We start from the raw sequence: 25,691 nt of genomic DNA on the forward strand, positions 1-25,691 counted from the left end.
TTTGTGTAATATTCTGAGTTTGTATTTCACTGTTTTTATTAATTTTGAGGAATACTGAATCTGTTTTTGTGCCAGTGAGACGAGTAAATGCATGTTCACATTTAGTCCATCCACAGCACACAGCCGCACACAACGCCTCTGCATTACTCCCAATCCCAACTTCTCTACAAGGACAGGAGAGGTCAGTCGATGAATGGCAAAACAAAGAAACTTGCATTACTTATTTGAAACAGTAACTCAGATATTTTGTTGTAAATTTAAAAGCAATCCGTTACTTTACTAGTTACTTGAAAAAGTAATCTGATTACGTTACTCGCGTTACTTGTAATGCGTTACCTCCCAAACACTGCATACATTGTTATTTCAAAACCTGCTCACTAATGTTAAAAAACGACTGTAGTTACAAAAGGGAGAGAGTTACAAAATGATTTTTTTCCCCGAATATTAAAATTAGAAGCATAAAATAATTAATTAATGCATAAACATAACCCTCGCTCTGGCACTTTTTTGCTGACTCTCTTCATTAAAGTCCATCTGTGTGCAGATGAAATATGAGAAATTTCCCACTTTTACTACATGCAGAGCATGAAGTGCCCTACTGCATATCGGAAAAATCATAAACTTTTTTTGTGTGTGACTTTGGAGCAACAGCGCGTGCACTGTGCACATCTTTCGATGCGTGACAAGAAGAAAAAAGCGTGTGGGCGTGACCACGCCACGCCACCTCAGAGTCAGCAGCATTCAAAACGAGGTATAAGTGGAGACTGAACAGCATCTCGTTTTGTTCGACCTTGGAAGCAACTCCCTGTCAAATAGTGTTATTTAGTCAGAACACAAGGATAAAGCAGTGCACTCTGCTCCTGCAATAAAATTACCTCTGATCTGTGTTATGGCAAGAGGAGAGGGCGCCGAGCAGTTCTCATCATCCGGTCTGTTTCCTACAGCCAAAACCGTGCATCAAGATGGAATCAAAATTGCTAAGGTAAGTTACCAAGTTAGAAATTAAATTATTTATGTATTTTTGACTCCAAGTAACGTTACTCTCTGAGCAAATGGTTTGATTAATTGATAAGGCGGGAGTTTAGATCGATGCTGGATATAATGATTATAGCAGCACGTGTCAGCCGTTATTGAATGCGGAACAGCTGGCTACCGACGAATGACATTGATGTCTTATTTGTAAATATAGGCTAAGCCGATGGTCTTTATATTTGGGGATAGATGATATGACACATGATGATATTTGTACACACATTAGCTTTACTAGAGACAATTTGGCTTTACTGAGGTGAGGCTGGTCTGTGAAAAGCCGGATTTAAAGGGGACGTGTGTTCATTTCGAATCGAAGGAATAGTTAACCCAAAAGCAAATAATAATAAATAAATAAAAATTCTTTGTAAAAAATTCTTTATAAAAATGTTATTATTTACACCCCCGTGTTGTTCGAAATGTTTTTAGCTTTTTCTTTCCTGTGCATAACATATTCCTGTCAGGTGCTGACAGCGTCAAAACTTTGTGGTTGAACTATTCCTTAAAAGTTACAGACGGTGTTGCACATTATTTAAATGAATAGTTCCCTGTTATTTGTTTGCTGTTGTTGGCTAACTAATCCTGTCCATGATATTGTACTAGATATGTCTCACAGTCGGCGCTGATTACAGGTCAGAGAAGACTACACTAAAATAAATCCCATTGTTTTTACAAAAAAAAAAAAAAAAAAATCTTGCCAGCTGTGGTTGCCAGATTAATTCTGTAAAAAAATACAGTACAAATTTATACATATTTACAAAACAACCTGTACATTTTTACAAACAAGAGAATTGCAATTCAAACTGGTAAATCCAACAATGCATACTACTGCTAAAATCTTTTTTTTTACAACCACCATAATGCAGGTGGTAAAAGAGGAAGCCAAATGAAGTATCATGAAGTTCATCACAAGTAGCCTTTTCACAAGCTGAATTATACTAGTATACAGAAGGTGCACAGTCATTCAGGCAAGCACAAAACACCATCACGAAACACGCGTGACACTAAAATAATGCATTAAACAACAGAAGATGTAATGTAAAACCCAAATGTGCATAACTGATAACAAAAATAATTAAGAATCATAATTATTTAAACAAAATACTTTAAAACGTGAAGTGTCACCCAGGGAATTCTGGGAATTTCAGTTGACAGTTTTTCACTGTAAATTATCATTTAAATAATTTATAAATTATATTTATAAGTCACTTTACTTTAGCTCACCCAAAATGAAAATGTTGTCATTACTTACTCACCCTCAAGTTGTTCGAAACCTGTATGAGTTTATTTCTTCTGTTGAACACAAAAGATGATATTTTTAAAGAATGTCGGTAACCAGATAGTTGACGGCACCCATTGACTTCCATAGTATTTATTTTCTACTATGAAAGTCAATGGGTGCCATCAATTGTCTGGTTACCAACATTCTTTAAAAATATCATCTTTTGTGTTCAACAGAAGAAATAAACTCATACAGGTTTCGAACAACTTGAGGGTGAGTAAATGACAAAATTTAAATTTTGGGGTGAAATATCCTTTAACAGTTTTTTTCTGTAGTGTTTTTACAATATTTTACAGTTAAAATTAGATTGAACTTTCACATATGCCATTATATGGCATACAGAGTCATATGTAAATCATGTCTGGCACTGCATTAGTTCTCTTTCTCTGTATATATTTTACAGTTTTAAATTTAACTTAAAGTTATTGTAAAGCACAAGGCGAACGGCCAAGTAAAATATTCTTAATGCAGCAATTTCCCAACAGACCTTTGTTACAAGATTAACACACTCTGCAGACCATGTGCAGGTTCTCAGTGTGTAAAGAGACTGCCGATTTAATGTTTGAAGTTTAAAATCTGGTCTATGACTGGTCAACGTTAACTGACAAAGCATAGACCATAACCATTTGGGACGAACTAACCTCAGAGTCATCATAGTCCGACGAATAATGCTAATGCAGTCATTTAAGTGTTCTGCACTTAAACAGTTCAAGCATTAGTGGTTGACCCTCCTCAGCATGCTGATTTTGTTAAGAAATCGTACAAACAACAAGCATAGTTTTACAGCTACTTCCAGTTAGAGGAAGTAGCAAAGTTTGGCTGCTAGTTTAAATGTGCTGATGGTTCCATAAGCATATTAAAGCCATTAACTAAAGCATTAACCTATGACAAATGTGCAAGAAGTCAGATTGGTGAAATGACTGTGTTAATTTGAGGGAGGACCTTAAAGTGCAGGTAGAAGAGCCAAAAGTCCAGTTTATCTGTTATGTCCCTGCAGAGCCAGGGAAGAATGAACTTGAGGATCTTATTACTGCTGGACTGAAATGCTAAAAGCCCTCCAGCAGTTCTGAATGGTCTTTGATGCTGAGCACTGGGATCTTTTTGGAAAAAAGAGCTTCAGATGGAACGTCGCATAAACACAAACAGAATCCAAACTAAATCAACTCTTCCAGTTAGGGTCTTATCGCGTCCTCTTGCGGTGAAAAGTTCACTGGTCTCTCATGGCTCTTGTTTTACTTGCTACAATCACTGTCATTGTTCATCCTTTCAGAATCTCTCTTTTTTTGTCCTCCTTTCAGCTCTCACCGCAGCAGGAGAGGAAAAGACCTCTGACTGTGTGGAGTAAGGTGTGTTTTGCAGTCGGAGGGGCTCCGTATCAGATCACAGGCACCGCCCTGGGCTTCTTTCTGCAAATCTTCTTGCTTGATGTGGCGCTGGTGAGTGTGTATATATATGGGAATGCTATACCTGAATGCAGAGGATCTATACCGCAAGACCTCAACACCTTCTGATTATAAAAATAAACTGGCTCAGCTATTGTTTTTCTTATCATGTCATATCACTCCATATGGATAGATAGAATGGTGAGAAAATCATCTCTCCTTGCACTCATCAAACAAAGCAAGTGAACAGTGACCCAGAGCCCCAGGTCAAGGGCAGAAACGAGAGTGAGGGAGACAGAAAGAGAGCATGTGAGAGGGCAAAAAGCAGATATAAAGCTGTTGTCTTGCTGTGTAACTTTAACATTCCTCCGCTCCAGTTATCTTATTTAAAACTCCTGCTGCTTCATTATTGTGGCAGTTCCCATAGCGATAGCCAATATAATCTCTTCATCTGAGACAGCCAAGCGAATGAAGGGACCGATATGAGATGTAGTTACAAAAAATCATTATTAATGTTTATAATATCTTAATATCATCATGCCTTATAGTAGCAGAATGAGACTGATTGGAATATAGTTTACATTTTGCAAGAATATAAACAATTGTACAGTTGAGATTTGAAATATAATATATATCGCTTTACTGTATGTGAGTATGCTGTATATGTATAGGGATGGGAATCTCTAGGCACCTCATGATTCAATTACGATTCAGACGGCTGCGATGATAAACCGATTATTGATGCATCTTTTTTTCTATACAGGATTTCTTTTTTCTCACTGTGTGATTATGTATGTGGATAAAGTTGGATATAATTTTATATCTAACTTTATATATCGAACTGTGCGATATAGTCCACATTTTGCAATGATATAAAGAGTCACGCAGCTGAGATTTGCTTTACAGTATATAGCTTTACATGAGTGCATTGTATGCAGATAAAGCTGTAAATACTTATGTATCACACTTCATATATAGACCTGTGCAATAATATAGTTAACATTTTGCAATGATTTAAACAATCATGCTGCTGAGATATAGTATTTATTGTAGGGTTGAGGGAATTTTAGGGTTGAGTTGTGATTCTGTCTTCTACCGATACGCATTGATTCACAAATTTTAAATGTCGATTTTTCTTCACTTCTTTAACTTCGCAGTACTACTTAAAGTTATTGGCAAGTTATAGTGTTATTAATCACGATAAGCTGCGAAAACTGACTCGAATTCAGTTCTTTTTCACAGCTTATTGCGCTTACGTAGTTAAATACACACACAATTATGTCAAAATGCACATCGTGTGGAGTATTCATGTAAACACAGTCTGTTATGTCCTACATGAACGTAAACAGTTAGGAGAAAATTGGATGTGTAACAGTATATTAGATCCGTGCATTCATTCTTAAAGGGGCAGCAGCCTCATAAACTGTTGATGTCCGTTTCATTAACGCTAATTAGAAAAAAATCACTCACTGCTTTTGACTGATTCACTTTTGCATCTCTAAAATGAATCAGTTTATATTTAATTCATACGGTGAAGACTATACAGTTTTATTTTTTCATTTGATTATTCAATTTCTGTAGTATCTTACTACGTTAAATAAACCTAGGCTACTGTAACTTAAAAAACGTAGTTTATTTTATTTGCATATTGTTTGTAAATTGCTTCTTTGTTCCTATGTTTAATATCAAAAATAAAATAAAATTGCCTGCCTTGCTTTACTACAGAAGACTGCCTGCCATGTGTGTAGTGATTGCAGTCAGCGTAATAGTAATATTGGGTTGATTAAAATGGGAAGAAATGCTAAATAAATTTCAAGGTTCACATTTAATTCCGTGGGATTTTTTTCTTCAAGACCTATTACACTGTCTACCACAGTCAAATAGGAAAAGTAACTAGAATCACATCTGTTCATATATCGCAATCGAAATTTGATTCAAAATCGAGAATCTATTTGAATCGAATCGTGAGGTACCAAGAGATTCCCACCTCTGATATATTGATTTATGTGAGTGTACTGTATGTAAAGTTGGATGTACTAAAAATATATTGCAGAGTGATAATAAAGTTTACTTTCTATCGAACACCGGTTACACAAACCGCTTTGTCCAACCCTGTGGGATTTTCTGAACAATTATGTTGATTCCATTACAGTGGATTCTCACAGTTGAGACTTTTAGAGAGCAATGCTGCATGTAAATCCTACAGTGACTAATGACCGAGTTTGTCTTTCTAGTTGGATCCCCTCAATGCTTCTGTGATCCTGTTTGTGGGTCGGGCCTGGGATGCTGTGACTGATCCTACAGTTGGGTTTTTAGTAAGCAGAACCCCATGGACACGACACGGACGCATGATGCCCTGGTATGTGGCTTTTAAAAATGCACACAATTAGGGCGAATTTCACGATTCGATTAGATTTCGATTCACAAGCTTTCGATTCGATATCGATTATTTTGGATATATATTTCAGGTAGAGTACATGGCAAATTTTCTTAAGGGAAAAAAATCTCTCAACTAATGCTGTAAACTATATACATGGGAATCAGTTGGTACTAAATTACTATAATATTTTTAATTAACTGATTCGTATGCAAACACTGAATACACTCAAGGAAGTTTTTTAAAGTTATAATACAACTTTACCATTACATAATTATATTTCTACTCCAATTCGTTTTTTTTTTTAACTATATAAACATTTAAATGATGGCTGTCATAAAAACATTGATTTGTTCAAACATGCATTAAATATTTAAGAACAATTAAAATTATAATGAATAATATGGTGCTTATATTTAGCTAGATGCTTCTCTCTAAAATACATTTTTGTAGCTGACGAGTTATGGTCACTGAATATGATTTTTCTGAGATAAATTACGTGACATTGTTTACAAGATGTTTTATTGATGTCTTTCCACGGTTGAAACACTGATTGAACGATTACATGAGACATGATACGGACTGCTTGAAGTCGTACTGTATCTTTTAACATACCTTCAGTTGTTCATTCATGTTTATTTAACGCTGTAACTGGTATTAAAGCGGTGGAGATGATCATTTCATGTGATTCATGCCACTTCTCTTGAACTGAGGCGCTACAGAGATCTATCACGGCACATTAAACAGCGCCAAAACAGCATTTCTATTTTTTATTTCGTAATAAGATGGACAGAATTTGAAATCTGAGACTTTGTTTCAAATTAAAAGTAACAATGCACATAGCTTATTGCGATTTGTTGGATGGTAGGCGCTCCACAATGTTCAGTTCATTCATCAACTGAAAACAGGATAGACTAATAGATTCTTGGGATTTAAGAATTTATATCGTTTCGTAAAAATGAGAATCGATTAAAATCGAGAAATCTATATTTTTTTCCTCAGCCCTACACACAATGAAATTGTCCTGTAATGCAGGCTGAATGTGAAATGTCCGTGATGCTACTTTCTAAATTCATGGGAAAATGAAATGAAATCAAAACTCTGTGAAAACCCAGCCATTCCCACAGTTTCAGTTAGATACAGCGTGAAAGATGCATATCTGAGAGTGAGAAATGAGCTGTAGCTATGGTGATGGAGCCAAGTTCATCTGTTATAAGAGGTTACTAGAGTGTACAAGAGAGTGCCACGTGGTGATATTTCTCTGGGATTTTGCTGACTGCTCATGCATGCACTCAGATGTGTCATGAAAACTATACACCAAAATGCAAATAAAAAGGTTTATAGGGTTGTTTATCTTCAATCCCGATCAGTAATCCAAAAGAAAAGGCAGGACACACACCCTCACTCTCCATAAGTGGGAACTTACTGGTTCTCTTTATATACGTTCATTATAAAACATTATCCATGGCTGAGACAATTATACTCATTAAATGGAATGAATTAGAAGCTTTTTAATAAAATGAATTGATTGAATCAAACTTTCAAAGACAAAGAGTGTGTTTGTGAGTGTGTACAAGTATTCAAAATCAAGTGAAATACAGTGCAAATCTATTGTTATATTTGTGAGATGTGTGTTTTAATGGGATGTTGAGTGCAGAAAAAACCGCTTGCTTTCTGATTGGCTCAGCTGAACACACCACCAGAATTGACCAATCATGATCCAAGCTGCATGGAGGATATATCTGAGAGGCAGTTTAAAACCGCGGTTTGTTGCTGTGTCAGTCTATTTGAGTTTCAGTTTTGAGTTTACTGTGCACATTGGCAGCCATATAGATGGGGAAATGTGTATGAGAATGACAGAAGGCTTATTAATATAATAATAAAAAAATGTGTACGATGTGATTTGTGTATTTTGATTCAATTCTGATACCTTTTAATAATTAAACAAGACATTCTTTTATTCAAATAATAAATTTGACATTTTATTTTGACCATGTTGTCCTTCTAACAAAGAGATTAAGTCAGTCTGCCCATTCACTCAGCTCAGAAACTGAATATCAATACTTTGTCAATGTATTGATGTAAGCATGTATTGTGATGCTAAAGTGCTGTTATCCCGCTCTGCTAATCGCCAGATGTGTGTAGTGCGTGCATTTTAAAAGCCTGATAGCATGAAGATATAAGTGCAGTTTATGTGAAGGAAGTGGAGCGACATGGACATGGCCTGTATTGGACTCCTCCAGGGTGGCCAACCCCAGTAATAGACTGGGAGGATTTTACAGGATCCTGTAGGGCACTTATAGTACGATTAGCCGTCTCTTGTTGATGGCTGGTTGGTTCTGTTCATTTAGCAACTAAACATATTTTGTGCTTTACTGCACAGTAATGGGTCATATGGTCAGTGACAGTCAAAAATAGTAATACAATTACATTTATTCATTTAGCAGACAGCTTTATCTAGTGATGCACCAAAAATTGTTTTTTGTTTTTACCGGAAATTACATTTAAAGTTTTAGCCGAAAACCAAAACCGATACTAAAGAAAATGAACTCTTTATGCTGTTCAGGTTTTTCATTTCAAGAAACCCCAACACTTCAGGTCGACTTTGCACCTGGCCCATTTTTTCCATTACAATATTGCGCGGGAAACGGAGATCCCATCATTTATCCAGATACAGAAGATACTTAAAGTGTAAACACACCGTGTACTGATTGGCTAATGATCCGGTCTGCTTAATCAGATCCCGGTGATCGCATGTTTATGCCAAGTGAAAACGCAGCCTATTTCAACTGGATAGAATTGACATTGCTACTCAAACCAAAGTTGCACTGTATGTATTTAACCTACTACTTCTGTGAAAACATGAGCATACAATTGAGCAGACTGTGTGGAATACTGTATCCCAGAATGCAATGTTTTTTTGTTTTTTGTTTCAGTTTTTCTCTCCTGCTGTACACACTGCTTTCATTGTCAGTCTGAACTTTCGATTTCAGAGTCTCTTAGTGGTCTGTGTTTTCCTAGTAGACTCTCTGATGGGATTGGTGCCCAGAGCTTTGGAATAAGGTGGTGTGATTAAAGCCTTTTCATGCGCGCCAAATTCTTGTTGGCTCAGTTAGTTTGACATGCTGTGAAACCATGTGCAGCAGAGGCCCTTGTTCAGAGCCACAGGGGAAAGCCTCCTTACCTCACTTAACCTCATGAAGATGAGCTAATTCACACGTAAAAACACCCTCGTGACCATTTTCAACCTCAAACATCAAATGAGCAGAGATTCTGTGTGGGATTTTTTGAATTTTTTTGACTGATTCTACTGTAAAAACTAAAGTTGAACATTTGTAACAGGCCTCAGTTTGTACAAGTAGATGATGATGATGATGATGATGATGATGATGATGGCCTTCTCTCTCTGCAGGATTCTGGTGTCCACCATACCGGCTGTGTTGTGTTATTTCCTGATATGGGTGGTTCCGCCTATAGAGCAGGGAAAGATTATGTGGTATCTGCTCTTCTACTGTCTCTTCCAGACTCTCCAGACAGTTAGTACATTAAATACATATTTATAGTTCTTGATTAATTAAATGTAACATGATGTGATGTTATATATATATATATATATATATATTCTTGCATGACAACTACTTGTTAATCATTTGGACACAATTTGCGTTTCTCGTAGTAATAAAAGCTTTTTGATCTAAATGATTACACTGAAATGTTTCAAAACTAATATTTTAACTACTTTTAAATTTTTTTATGAAAGAGTAGGACTGCAAGGAAAAGCCGATAAAGGACTTGCATAAATGGAATCTCCTTCAATTCTGTTTAAATCACATACTAATACTTCTATTATTTAAACATTTTTAATGACTTTATTATATTGTAAAGCAGGGGTTCTCAATTTCCAAGGACCCACTAATATTTATAACAGTGACTGAGGCCAAAGTTAATGAACACAGTATGGTGGGTTTTTTTTGTTTTTGTTTTTTTGCACAAATGGTCTCTACCCAGGGTCGTACGCAGGGTTTTTATAAATACTGAGGTCCCAAAAGTGATCTTATCATCGCGATTTGCAATATCATTGCAGCATCAAATTAGAGTGAATATTAGGCAATTATATTATATATAATTATATTTATATTTAATGAAATTATATAGCTTTTATTATATACACTATATACGGGGACCTCAGTGGTGGGTATGGCCTGTCTCCAGCCTATGCACTTTTGAACAATAAAGCACAATTTTATAATTTACCGTATTTTCCAGAAAATAAGTTGCACCTGAGTGTGTCAAACAAATTTAATTAAGCAGAACTTTTTATATGTTCGGTTGACTGTATTTTATTTTGATAATGAACAGGCTGTGATGTCAAATTAGCAGTGCTATCTATCTATAGAAACCTTTAAGTGCCTACCTTTTTAGATTATTTGATATTATATAGCCTAAGTCACATTGGAATAGGCTAAATAGCATGTTTCAGATGATAAAGAAAACGCGACTTGTAGTCCGGAAAAAATGGTAGGCTGTAACCAAATTGGTTGTGTCCAAAATTTTGACACGTTGTGCATAATAAATGCATTGTTACTTAGCATATTTATGGAATTCAGCCAGCAATGAGTAACTGTGTGTTTGTGTGTGTTTAGTGCTTTCATGTGCCGTACTCCGCACTGACCATGTTCATCAGCACTGAGCAGAGGGAGCGAGATTCAGCCACAGCGTACCGTAAGAGCATTTACACATTTTAATGCATTACTGTTGCAATCGGCTATATAATATACACAGCAAACACATTATAACTGAAGAATACTCTACAATTTGGGGTAAGAATTTTGTTATGTTTTTGAAAGAAGTCTCTTATGCTCACCATAGCTGCATTTAGTTGATAAAAAATATTTCACAGTATTTTTGGAAATGTTATTACCATTTAAAATATCCATTTAAAATGTTTCCTATATTAATATATTTTAAAATGAAATGTAGTCCTGTGCTGAATTTTCAGCAGCCATTATTTCAGTCTTTAGTGTCACAAAATCCTTCAAATATCATTTTTAAATATGCTTAGAAACATTTAGTATTATTATTTTTATTCACAATTTATTTTAGCAGAAACCATTTATACGTTTTTCAGGATTCATTGATAACTAGAAAGTTGAAAACAGCATTTGTTTTAAATGTATTTTTTGATATTTAAAAAGTATTTTTGGCGTTGGTGACTTTTGATCAATTTAAAGCATCCTTAATGGATAAGTGTTAATTTCTTTTAAAAAATGTAAAAAAGAAAAATCTTGCTGACCCAATAGTTTTGAAGAGTGTGTATGATGTGTGACACATAGGGGTGTAACAAATCAAACCAAAAAACCATGATACACTTGTATGTCACAAACGAATTTTTCTTCCTTGACATTTGAATAAATAGTAATTAGGGGTGTAACGGTACACGTATTCGTCCCCAAAAAATGTCTGTATGCTTCTTGTGTACAAGATGAAGATAGCGTTGTGGCTTAACCATCAATAATCACAATAAGCTCCACGTTTTGTTACTTTCGATAAGAAACAAATTGTGTCCATTTTGTGTCTTTCAAATTGTGTCCATTTTATCACAAAAAACCCCCCCAAAAAACGTTTTGACGCTCTTTAATGTGCCGTGACACATCACTGTGTGTGTATATAAGAGACACGATCATCTCTTGAATGACAATCTGAAGGTGTGTTGAAAGATTCAGTACAACTTACTGAAACACGTCATATCTCCTGTAATCGCTCAATCAGTGTTTCAACAGCGGAAAGACATCAATAAAACAGCTTGTAAACAATATGTCACGTAGCATTACAATTACCTCAGGCCCCCGTGGGGACCCTTGGCACCCCCTTGCTGTTCGTTAAAGGCGACAAATGGGGCAACTTGTCCCAACTACTCATGACGTGCCCTGGATAGATATTGGCAATTAAATCAGCCATATGTTTCTCTTCCCTGAAGGCAGTGGCAAAGGGTCAATCAAGCAATATGAACATTAGTTCTTCTTGCAAGAGTATATCATCCTTGTGTCCCTGATATCTGCTGGAGTTCCGCGGCTCAGTGCATCCCCTGGTTGAGCTCCGAGGTGGGTGGGGAGCAAAATTAAAACAAATATGGCCAACAAACAAACCTCATAAGATAAATATTGGAAAAGAATTCAGATGATGACATAAACGTGGATGTGTACTGATAAAAAAGAAATAAAAAAAATCGTTTTATCTTCTTAAAGAATGTCAGGGCAAATACTCTGGCTGGTTTTCCAATAAAAGCCACCACCCACCCATATCTGAACAGCAGTAGAGCAATAATTAGAACAAGAGAACTTCAGGATATGGATGAATCTGAAATAGCCACAGAATTAACACAAGAAGGTGTTACAAGTGTGAAGAGGATTTCAATCAAAAAAGGACATCAAATAATAAAGACTGGCACATACAGTCATGTGAAAAAGAATCCTATTGAATTCTGTGTTTTATGTATCAGGACATAATAAAAAATCATCTGGTCCTTGGCAGGTCTTAAAATGAGGTAAATACAGCCTCAGATGAACAACACCATTATGTCATTATTTACTTAAAAAAAAACTAGGCCAAATAGAAAAGCCAACTAAGTACACCCTTACTGCTTCCATAGGAATTAGAGGGTAAGTAGCAGTCAGGCACTGCTAATCAAACGTCTTTGATTAACTGATGATCAGCAGGTGTGATCAGCTCTATAAAAGCAGAAGTTTTGGTAGTTTGTTGGTCTGGAGTATTCAGGTGTGTGTTAACACAATGCCAAGGATGAAATCAGCAATGATCTTCGAGAAGCAATTGTTGCAGCCATCAATCTGAGAAGACACTAAACATTTTGAAGTCCATCATTCTACCGTAAGGAAGATTATTCAAAAGTGGAAAACATTCAAGACAGTGGCCAAGTGGACGTCCCAGCAAATTTACCCCAAGGTCAGACAAATGCCCACAAACCTCAATGAACTGAAGCAACGTTGTAAAGAATAGTGAGCCAAAGTTTCTTCTGAACGATGTGAGCGACTGATACTGTCAAACAGAAAACGATTCCTTCAACTTATTGCTGCTAAAAGTGGCTCTACAAGCAATTGAATCATTGGGTGTACTTTGTTTTTTCACCCATGGCCTTTCCATTTTGGCTTTATTGTTGTTAAATAAATGATGACACGGTGTAATGTCATGCGTTGTTCATCTGAGGTTGTATTTACCTAATTTAAGACCTGCTAAAGACCAGAAGATTTTTATTATGTTCTGATACGTAGAACCATACAATTCTAAAGGGTGTGCTTTCTTTTTAACTTGACTATATCCTGATTTTCAACAAACCTCATCCTCCAGAATGTATCCGTTTAGGATATCTGAGAGTCCCTGTCGACATCTTCATTCCAAATACTCTGACCAAACCTCTGACAGTTGAAGCATCTCATAGTTCTGCTGGAATGCCTTAACAAATCTTTTTGTCATAACTGAAGGACATAAGGGAAACTGTTCAAAATTGCCGAAATGCAGGAATTGCACGGGTGACTATCCATCTCCATCAAAGAACTGTCCCTCATGGATAAAAGAAAAATAAATTCAAAAAGTGAAATGCCTTACAAGAGTGAAAGACTATGCAGAAGGTTGAAATGTTTCCTATTTTTCAGTTTGAAAAATCAAGTGACTGAGTGCAGATCTGACCTTTTGAGAGAGAAAACCCATAATTAATCAGCAAAACTTCAACAAAAACAAAAAGCACCCAAACTTCTAGTTAAACACAAACCAAAACTAGTGAAGACCAAAGTTTAGAACAGATCACAGAAAGCTGACTCTGTTAAAGACGTAAATATGGCGGAGAGCATAGCTCCCTGCAGTCGAAGCCCCTCTCCTAAAAGTAGGAGTAGAGGGCAGGTACCGATCTTACCAACATAATACCTGTTTTATTCAGTGGAACTGTCATTGTGTTAAGGCAAATTTTGCAGAACTTCAACATCTAGCCATGATTCTCAATCCTTTTGGTTTAAAGCCCCAAAGAATCCCATTAGGGGAAAGTTTCGAAAAAGACCCAAATATAGGCCATTCATTCGCCTGTTCATTCTTTTTCTTGAAGGCTGGTTTAAAGTACTTCTTCCTGCCTCTATGTATTAATGTTCATGGGTAGCCTAAATGGGTTCCATTCAGACCTTAACATTAATTATTTTACTGTTATATGTCAACAAGACATTTTCACCTGGCTAGACCCAATGTTTAGATCTGTTGTGGTATTTATGCAAATTAGCACATACGTAATTAGATTATGCACCGTTTGTCCATGTTAACAAACCATTTCAAAAAACTTGTAATACAATTTTAGTTTGTCTTGATGTAAGTAATCAACTCAGTAATTTTCATGGTGATATCTAAAGGTTACAATTTTTACCCTATTCACGTAAGAAAAAGAATGAATAGGCTATATTTGGGTCTTTTTCGAAACTTTCCCCCTAATGGGATTCTTCGGGGCTTTTGTTTCCTTATTAAGGACATATTGAGGATACAAAATCAGTTGAGTTTGCTTCTGTTGCAATTTGTTCAACCTTTTTTCATAAAATGACTGGACTACATGTGAGCCTGAACTTTTACTTGATTTTTCGTGGAAAAAATGGGATGATTTATGTTGAAGTTTAGTGACTGATAAGTCACTGATAACCAAAGCCAACTGATAACTTTTTCAGACACAGTGCTATGAATTTTTTATATAGCGCTTCATGAATGTGAAGACCATGTTAGTAGTTTTACAGATGTACTTAATGGAAATAGCAAATGAAATGATACCAAAGACATCATCAAAGCCAAGTCGTAGGACCAATCCATGGTTTGATGACAATTGTAAAAAGGCTTAAAGATCTGAGAAAAGCAGAGAGGATCTTCAACAAACATCCAACTAAGGAAAATTTAATAAAGTTTCAAATAAGTTGAGCACAAGGATGTAGAATCATAAATGATGCAAAGAGACAGAGGTGGTCCTCAAGTACGGCATTTTAAACATTAGGACACCCTTTTAACCACAAGCCAAGAAATAACTAATATTGTAGTAATGTCATTCGAAAAGAACTCTTCACTGGAAGACTGTCGACTTGAATTTAAGAAAATATGAACCCAGTAGGACCAGAACCCTTTTTTTTTTTCAAATATCACTGAACCATAAAATCAGCCTTTTACTATGGAGGAGAAACAGGTTTACATGGAATATTTCAGAATGTATCACCCGAATGTGCTTTAGATTTTCTATCTCATGTCAAGTTGAAATGTTTTATAACAATTAACATTTTATGGATTGTGATATTGACCTTGTGTTTGCCATTGCCCTGATGCTAACATGGCGTTAAAACTTAATAAACAAACATTTACCTCAGGCAAGCCATTCAGTGTCCACAGCTTGTTAGTTCGCTAGAGAAATGAACTCTTTTGTTAAATATATGCATTATATTACCCTGTATATTCATTCATTATATTTTACTTAACCTGTTAGTGATGTCTTAATTATTTAATGTATTTTTAAATAAAGCTGTCATGAAATAGTTGAACTTATAGTTCAACAACAAATTGGAGTAAAAACACAATTGCATAATTAGATTTAGAAGTTCATGCAAAAACTGCCTTATGTGCAGTTTAAATGTTTGTATACAAATTATGTGTTGGTCATTATATTATAGTAATATGCAAGTAAGGGCTCCCAATATAGTTTACACCATTAGCAGAGATAATTGTTTTTATCCTTAAACTTCATTATAATTGAATTCATTTAAAGAAAGTGACCAAAATTTGTTCAGTAAACCACCGATTACTAAAAAAAAAAGTAGCCCCCCCGCACTGAACCGTGACTTCAAAACCTAGGTGCGTACCGAACAGTCAGTTATGTGTACCGTACCGTTACATCCCTATTGACACAATACATTTTGACTGCTTTGGTGGCTTATTTTCTGTTTTGTCTCTCTCTCAGGCATGACTATAGAGGTGTTTGGTACAGTAATTGGCACTGCCATCCAGGGGCAGATTGTGGGCATGGCCAACGTCCCCTGCATTAACAACACATTCCTGAGCAACAACTCTAATCACTCTGTGCATGGCAATTACTCTCAGATCTTAATGGAATATAGAATATTTAATGAGGTGAGGGGAGTGTGGTATAGAGTATGGTTCAATCTCATCAACATTTTGCACAGGAATAATCATATCTTTCTCTCTTTTACAGAGGCGTGCATATATGATTGCATCTGCAGTCATAAGTTTGATCTACATTCTGTGTGCTGTTGTGCTGTTTTTTGGAGTAAGAGAGCAGGACAGTGAGTTACTTCTCTTTGCATACACATTCACACTGAGTCAGTACAAAATGTGGAATATAAAAACATTCAAATAAAACAGTAAGCCAGAGGCCATGAGTTACATTAATTTTACAGCAAGGTAACAGTGATATAATGGTAATAGTTACTAGGGATGCACCGATATAAAAATGTCTCTCTCTCTCTCTATATATGAAGACTTCAGATGCAAAAGCCTCTAAGTGTCATCTGAAATTTTCTTCTAGAATGATCATTTTTATCAAGCTTGTATGTTTATGTTCAGTTATTTCACTTTAATGGCAATGAAAATAACCTATTAATTGTCATTAAAGTGAAATTACTGAACTTAAACATACAAGCTTTTAGAAGAAAATTTCAGATGGCACTTAAGTCTTCATTTTATATATATATATATATATATATATATATATATATATATATATATATATATATATATATATATATATATATATATATATATATATATATATTGATATGGTATTTCCAAACTTTTTTGTTAAACTTTGACCTAAAATATTTACTTTGAAAGTCCCTCCTGAGATTTTAAGTTCATATTTAAATAATTTAACAACACATTCACATTGTTCATGGTTCTCTGATATTTAATCGTTTTATTTAGTGTTTTATTTAGTTTATCTTTTTGGTAACACTTTAGTTTATGGTCCAATTCACACTATTAACTAGTTGGTTATTAGCATGCATATTACTAGGATATTGGCTGTTTATTAGAACTTATAAAGCACATATTAAAGGTACAATATGTAAGAATTTTGCATTAAAATATCCCAAAATCTCAAGGCCAGTGTTATATATTTTGTTAAGTTGATTACTAACAATATCCCAAATGTTTCCAACTATTTTTAAATCGTGAGAAAATTGCGATTTTAACCAAGGAAACGGGGCGTTAGAGCAGGGGGGAGCTGGGAGTCGCCAGTCAATTGCGTCATATCCGCGTTACCCTCGGTTTCCGCTCGTACTGCGTGGAGTCCTGGACAAATGCGAAAGTTGTAGTTGTAGCGTCTATCAAGCTACAAACTTTAGCTTGTTTCTTGCAGTCGTTATGGGACACAATTATTCTTTACCGATTGCAGCTGGTTCTGTCGACAAAGCATGCTTCATTTTATATTTTCCAAATGTAGCATTCGGTAATAGTTATGTTTATGTAAGGAAAGTATTATTGCTTTAGATTTGTGTTTAGTTTATTGACATTGTTTATCACGTCTGGTGTTTATGGCCATGTAAATAAACATAGCATGTGTTATAAATAAAGATTAATCAGTATTTTGGCAAATGATGTGGGCATGTTCGAATGTACTTTTACAACAATTGTTTAGAACATGTAAAACTGCGCAGCGTTATCACAACAATGAATTCAACAAATACAGTAACATCTATGAAGTATTAAACCTTACTTTTCTTGCGGTTAATTCATTTTAATGAAATAAAAGTGTGATGAGGTTTAAGAGTCAGGAAGGAAGAAGACGCGTCGTCGTGACTGGGACTCGTACTTTATTAAAATAAAGCAAAACAAACAAAAGCCGCGCACAACGCACATTCACTGTGGCAACCGCGACGGCACAAAACAGTTCAAAAATGAGAGCTTGGATCCACCGGTTTTCTTCCTCTGCGTCCAATTTTCTCTCCAGTCTCTCTCTCGTTCCAGCGCGGCTTATAAGCGGTCTCTCCACGCGGATCACAGCAATAAGACACAGGTGCATTTGCACTTGACCTACTTGCTCGTCTCTTCTCTCTCCCATCACAGACCGCGCTGAACCACGCCCCCCTCGCCACAAAAAGCATGTCATTAAACGCAACATTTATAAAAATAGAACTTAGCCTCATCCATGAACATGATTTTTCGATTCCCGTCTGACTGATTTACATCCACGGTGGAGTTTAAAACGACAGTTCCCATCATTCCACGCTCCTTCACATCGTCATCAAGCTACGCCGTTGTTGTTGTTTGGAATGTAGCGCCCTCTAGCGGCAAAAATTCTTGCATATTGTACCTTTAATGCCTTATTCTGCATGACCAGATTCTACATCCCTTAATCCTATACAATACCTAAACTCAACAACTACTTTGCTAACTATTAATAAGCAGTAATTGGGAGTTTATTAAAGCAAAGGTCATAGTTAATAGCTAGTACATAGTGAGAATTGGACCCTAATCTAAAGTGGGACCATTTTATAAAATGATTTATTTTCATTTGACATTTTTATGATTTAATTATTAGCTTTTCATCGATTCACAAACCCCAGTTTAGGAAACCCTTGTCTATTTTTATTAACATTGAATGTGTTTTTTGATGCATTTAATGATTTCCTCCATCTTTTCCAGATCAGGGTGGTTTAAAAGCCCAAAAGCATGTGTCGTTTCAGACCGGTCTGCGGCTGGTAATGGGTCACGGGCCGTATGTTAAACTGGTGCTGGCCTTCCTCTTCACTTCTCTGGCCTTCATGGTAATAACACATGTTGGTGTCTTTCAAAAGGCATGCATTTTCGTTCGTATATGCTGAAATGTAGTTATTTTGATTCCTGATTTATGATGAGAGATATCCCAGATTCCACATTGTTTACAAAAGATGAAAATGTTTTCTTTTAACTGACAAATTCTCAGGCCATGAATGTCTGTGATAGTATGTTTAAGTGAAAGCAGTTTCTGGAACTGACCACGTCACAGCTCTGTTACAGAGATGGGCTATGTGTGTTAAAACAAAGAGAGCCACAGAGAGAGAGAGACAGAGAGAGACGCTGCCATGCAAGAGATTAGGTTTAGAATCACAGTCAGCATTAGGACAGGTCTGCGGTCAAAAGTGAAGTTCAGAATTGGTTTGAGATTGAAGTTGGGTTTGAAATGAAGACACTGAATGGACAATGATCATCAGTCGTTTGAAGGAATCTCAGTTGGTCTGTCTGTTTTTTCTTTCTCAGTTGCTGGAGGGGAATTTTGCTTTGTTCATCAAGTACACGCTGGGATTCAGAGAGGATTTTCAGAACATCTTACTGGTCATCATGGTGAGAGTGTTTTCAACCGACCACTTGAATAAGTGTTTTTGTACGCTTCTAAATTGTTTGGTTTCGTGTTATAAGAGCACTCTTGGGTTTAGATGAGGTTAGCAGTCTCCATAGTGATGAAAGGCATGCTTTTCTAGTTTAAAAAGCAGCATGACTTTGAGGCAACAGATGAAAAGACTTTTTAACTTCAGCAGTGTGTGCTGATGCACACTATTATCTGACTCTTGCATAATATGGTAATGAGGGTTTGTAGTGGTCAGTCGTAAATAAATGTTTGTGCAATTTGTCTTCCCAGCTGTCTGCCACTATAACCATTCCCATGTGGCAGTGGTTCCTATGCCGATATGGGAAAAAGACTGCTGTATACATCGGCATTACAGTGGGTATCTTGATTGTCCTGTTACGTTAGTGAGAGATGTGTGCGATGGCAGTGATGATTAATCTTGTGTGTGTGTGTGTGTGTGTGTTTTTAGTGGGCGGTGCCCTTCATTATCCTGGTGGTGTGTGTAAAGAGTAATCTCATCGTGTCCTACATCGTATCCATCGCAGCTGGTGCCAGTGTGGCAGCGGCCTTCCTCCTGCCCTGGTGAGTGTTTGTCTGTGGTGCACATAACCGAAATATTAAGTTTCAGAACAGAACTGAATATTTTCTGAGTATTTAAAAAAAAATCTTTAATCTATAGTAATGAACAGAAGAGAGAGATATAGGTAGGTTTGGCATGTGTTAACATAAGTTGTTCTGTAGTCAAAGAGAAAGGAGACAGAGGTGTATTTCAGGATGTTTGCTAGTTGATATTAAAAGGAAGCATTATAACAAAAGGCCATTATAAATATGAATTCTTTAAAAACAACTGAATCAATGGGGAATATTTACATGCAGGGCCTAAAATTAACACTCGCCAAGCCAAATGTGAGTAAAAATCGGCATTGGTAAGTAAATGAAACAGTATCCCGGTAAATTTGAATGAATTCTAACAGTGCAATGTTTTGACAACACTAACGTGAATAAACGTGAACGACGCTCTGGACAGTTGACGGGACATCCTAGTAAACTGTCAGTTATTGCTTAAGTGAATGTAAAATCAGTCGAGAAAGAAAGGCATGTGTACTGTAAGTATATTGGATCCATGCATTAGTCTTAAAGTGACAGCAGCCTAATATTCCTGCTGCTGTCTGGGTTTTAATGTTAATTTGTGACCATGGACCACAAAACCAGTCACATGGGTCAATTTTTTAAAATTGAGATTTATAGATCACATAGAAGCTGAATAAATAAGCTTTCCATTGATGTACGGTTTGTTAGGATATGACTATATTTGGCCGAGATACAAGTATTTGAAAATCTAAAATTTGAGCATCCAAAAAATCTAAACATTGAGAAAATTGCCTTTCAAGTTGTCCATTTATGTTCATGATTTTGCTGCATTCACTCACAAAAATAAATGTTTTATATATTTATGGTAGGAAATTTACAAAATATCTTCATGGAACATGATCTTTACTTAATATCCTAATATTTTTTGGCATAAAAGGAAAAAGCGATAATTTTGACCCATACAATGTATTGTTGGCTATTGCCACAAATATACCCTTGCGACTTGTGACTGGTTTTGTGATCCAGGGTCACATTTTACATTTTAAGTTTAATAAGGATTAATCTGTTAAATTTATACATTGAATAAAGTAATCAAATGTAAAATAACACTGGATAGTCTTGAGTGTCTCTACTTGAAAACTACCGTTACTTTTCTTTTAATAATGATTTAAATTTGAATTACCGTAGTTAGGCTAGTAGTTTTAGCTGTGGTATTGAAATGGGAATGGAGAATTTTGAATTTTCACTGGTATCTAATATGTTGGTGTCATAACCTGTTTTTGCATAAACAGTTTAATGGCTGGTAAAAAATATTTATGGCCTGTAAATTGAAATTCTGTCATTAATTACTCACCCCCGTCGTTCTAAACCCGTAAGACTATCGTTTATCTTCGGAACACAAATGAAAATCTTTTTTATGAAATCTGAGAGCTTTTGGTCCCTCCATTGACAACTATGCAACTGACACTTGGATGCTTCACTGGATAGTTCATAAAGAGATCGTAAAAAAACTAATCCATATGAATTGACCCGTTTTAGTCCAAATTTTCTGAAGAGACACAATCACTTTATATGATGAACAGATTTAATTAACTTTTATTCACATATAAATATTCATCAACTCACACATCAGTTGTGGTAAACGGAAGCTCAAGCATGTTCGCTTGTTGTGTGAGAACCAATGAGATTCCTTCTCGTGTTACGCAGAATGTTTGAGCTTCTGCAAAACCAATGAGGTTCATTCTCGTGCATCAAGCAGGTTCGGTTGAGCTTCTATTTATGTTCGCTGATCAATGTTTAAATACGAATACAAGTCTAAATTAAATCTCGGCTGGAAATTATTCACATTTTCTGTATGGTATTGAAAAGTCAGTCAGGAAAATGTTTAATATTTATGTTTAAAAACAACAAACTTTGTTAAACACAAAAAGAACATTCATGAAAACAAATTAAGACATTATTTCATATATATTTTTCACATATACTTAAGTGACAGGAAAGACATAAATATGAAGCAGTATAACTCTTTTAATGTGTTCCTCTCAGTCACAGGAGTAAATGATATACATTCCCTGAGTAAAGTCATATGAAGTTGTTGATTGTTTTATTAACTCGTGAATCTAGGAAACTAGCACGTCTGATCCAGAGCCATAGAGAGAGAGAGTTGCGACACTCTTTGATGTCGCCGCTATGGCTGTCACGTGGTTCATGTAAGCCCGTGGTTCATGTACGCTGGCTGTCATGTTCTTCTATGGGACAGACAGCAGCGATTGCATTATTGAACGGTAAATATAAAATAAAACACACACCCAAGTACTTTTTCAGCTGTTATTGCATTATTGCATTTTGTTAATGTCAGTTTTGCATTTGGAGATAAGTTTTAGGCTATATTTTTGGAGGGAAAAGCTTAGTGTTCATGTTCGCATGGGTAGTAGCACTGGCTTTAGCGGCTCTAACTTAACTTTTCCATATCATTCATCTGATGATGGACGTCTCATGATATTTATTTTAGCACAACTGGGCTGTATTAGGCTATTGATTCCCGTGATTTTGCTTATAAATTTTGATTCAGCCATTAGCCTACCTTCGTGATCACGCAAGAGGTCTGCCGTGGCGGTCCGTTCAGAATTCGCTTAGAAGCTAGCTCACTTCTTCTGATGAAAGTGGCCACCCCCAGGACCACAACGTGAAACATGATCATGTTAAGACTAAGAATATTATTTTAAGATTAAGGCCATACACATTATCAAAACTATAACAGATTAAAAACGAATTTTAGCATGGCTGATACAAATGAAGGTTTTCAAATAAAATATTTTTTATTAAACAATGACAGACAACAAAAATGTGTGCTTGTGTGTGTGAACAAGAAAAACAAAAACCAGGGGCAGGTGATCCATGAAACAGACAGGACTGGTGATGGCCATAACAATCCTAAAGGTCCAGCATTGTTCTCACAAGCCGCTTCACTCAAGACAATAATAACATAATGAAAAGTTAGTATATCCCAAAAAATTTAATTAAATAAAAGTTGCTATAAAGGTGGTAGCGATTCATTACCGAACTCTTAGCTGACGAAGTCGCGCTAGCTAACTAACGTTAGCTAGCAGGCAGTGCTTGAAAATTGGTTGAAACAACCAACATAAAATATAAATAATTACGCTGTGCATGTACAAATGAAGACCAGTATAAGGGCAAAGGGCCTCTGATACAATATAGACAGTTGACAATTCAAAAGAGGTCGATATTTCGGCAACTTAACTCTGGAACAACTCGACGCGCAGCAATGTAAGTGAATGGTGTCCAACGCCCACATGACAGTGTTTGGAACTATTCCGATCTTCATATCCCGGAAGTAGGCGGTTAAAAGCGCCGCCATTATTTACAACGGAGGTCTATGGGAGTGTCGCAACTCTCTCTCTCTATGGCTCTGGTCTGATCCTGTGGACCACTTTGAGAGAGAGCGAGTGAATGTAAGCATTAAATACCAAGTTTACAATTTCAGACATAAATGTGCTTCTGTTTCAGGTCCATGCTTCCAGATGTGGTAGATGATTTTAAAGTCCAGAATCCTACCTCTCAAGGCCATGAGGCCATTTTCTACTCCTTCTACGTTTTCTTCACCAAATTCGCCTCTGGAGTGTCGCTTGGAGTATCAACACTATCATTAAGGTAGCTCGTCCTTTTTGCGTCTGTATTAAAAAGCCCTTTCATGAGTTTGTGACAACAGATCGTGATCTGGGGTTTACAATCTAGCCTTCACATTTCATCTGCTCATGTTTAGGTTATTTTGCTCTCCATCTCTTTAGCTTTGCAGGTTATGTGACGGGAGTTTGTGTTCAGTCCGATTCGGTGAATCTGACATTGAAGATGTTGGTGTCGGCTGCTCCTGTGGCGCTTATAGCTCTGGGGCTGCTCGTCTTTAAAACGTATCCCATCGATGAAGAACGCAGGCAGAAAAACAGCAAACTTCTCCAGTTGCTATTGCTGTAGGACATACACTTATGATTCTATCTGTATTTTTTTTATACTGAGAACCCTTGGGTCAAAAAAAAGTCATGAATGCTACTTAAGTCATGCCAGCAATTGATACCTAGTATTTTTATTTACCTTGCAGGAGTGAAGAACAAGAGTCTGAGATGGAGGGATTGAAGCCTGAAATCACATCCTGAAACGCCAGCGTGACTGTTCCTGCTCTGCCCTGCAGAGGGTGCCAAAATACATCTTAAACACTGCAATGAGGGAACTCTAACAGCTGAGCTTTCAGAGACAGAGCTTTCCTCACTTAGCTGGTTAATGGGACCAGTGAAGGATGGAGGGGAAGCCTTATATATCTGCACTGCTGTTATGACAGCTACTTATTTATACAATCATAACAACTATTTGCTGCTTTCAGTAACAGTTACAGCTCTCCTTGGCCAACAAAGGGAGACTTGTAAAATAAATATGAGGTTCAAATCTACCATCTACTAATACATTTTGTTGCAACTCTTTTTATCTCATTTGATTCATATGTTGGTTTTTGAATGTAAAGGAAATGTTGAGTTGCAGTTGTTCGAGGACATACTTCCTCGATGTGGTGAAGAATTGTTGGTGGAAAAAGTTTTTGCACTGGGGGTCAAATATTTATAACCGAAAAAAAAAAATATATATATATATATATCTTTCCATTTCTTTAAATAACACATGAAGTCATTGTGCTTGTGTTGGGCAGTTTATTCGCCTCTGGAAGATGACACTTTATTTTGTATGGTTCTGTATTTATTTATAGTGCCTTATATTGAGATTTTCTGAAACTTGATCAAATGAGATTATAGTGTTTAGCACAAGTAAAATTCTAGTCACAGTCACAGCTCATAATGTCAATCACCTGAATCTGCAGCTGTGCCAAAGAGCCAGTAACTGACTAATAGAATGTTTAGATGAAATATTTTATTGTTCATTGGTGCAGTATTTTTTTTCCTGCATGAAATGAAGTATTTCTGTACATGTTTGTGTTTTTTTCTGTGGTGAAAACGTGATTGTGCACATAAAGAAGCAGTTTTGGCTGTTTCACAGACTGTGGATAGTGGGATGTGGTAGATGGGTCATGTGTTAAATGTCTCTGTAATATTAATAGACCTGCAGTTCACTTCTCTATAAACGCTGAGATGAAATGCAAAAATCTTTGTTCAGCAGCACAAAGTGTATAGACAAAGGATTTATTGGGAGATTTTTTTTTTCTTATTACATTTTTTTGTGTGTGTGTCAAAACCACAAACACATTACACAACTACAAAATGTAAAATTTGTCTAGACAGACATATATGTTTATGGTCTTTATATACGTACTGACATTGTTGTGTATTAACAAACTTTCTTGGTATGACAATCTGGCCAGAAATGAGGTCTGCTCAATTTGGCATTTTTCATTCTGTTGTCATCACAAATAAAACAATTGACTCCATGCACAACTACGCAATATGATCAATAAAAGTCTCAATTATTTTTTTTGATTTTTTTTTTTTTTTGAATAATGTATGGGCGCCCTCTAGTTGCCAATGCTGCACAGTGCGAGCGGAAATCAATTATAAATGACCAATCACATCTGATGATTACCAAATGAACCTTTCTCAAAGGGCCTTTTTGATTGTCTAGTTTCCACCTGCCGGATAAAGGATACGTAAA

General features: G+C 36.1%; 1 protein-coding gene across 1 annotated transcript; it reads left to right on the forward strand.

The window, feature by feature from the left end:
• Positions 1–695: 695 nt before the first annotated feature.
• mfsd2aa (MFSD2 lysolipid transporter A, lysophospholipid a) lies at positions 696–25,511 on the forward strand. The gene is made up of 14 exons (XM_082154971.1): positions 696–982; positions 3,610–3,747; positions 5,928–6,052; positions 9,483–9,606; positions 10,714–10,792; positions 16,050–16,219; positions 16,302–16,392; positions 18,752–18,873; positions 19,346–19,429; positions 19,725–19,808; positions 19,903–20,015; positions 23,553–23,696; positions 23,834–24,013; positions 24,142–25,511. The coding sequence occupies exons 1-14, from the start codon at positions 890–892 to the stop codon at positions 24,194–24,196; spliced, it is 1,602 nt and encodes a 533-aa protein (XP_082011097.1). The 5' UTR covers positions 696–889; the 3' UTR covers positions 24,197–25,511.
• Positions 25,512–25,691: the final 180 nt, after the last annotated feature.

Source organism: Leuciscus leuciscus, assembly GCF_965113295.1.
Source record: "Leuciscus leuciscus genome assembly, chromosome: 22".
NCBI lineage: Eukaryota > Metazoa > Chordata > Actinopteri > Cypriniformes > Leuciscidae > Leuciscus > Leuciscus leuciscus.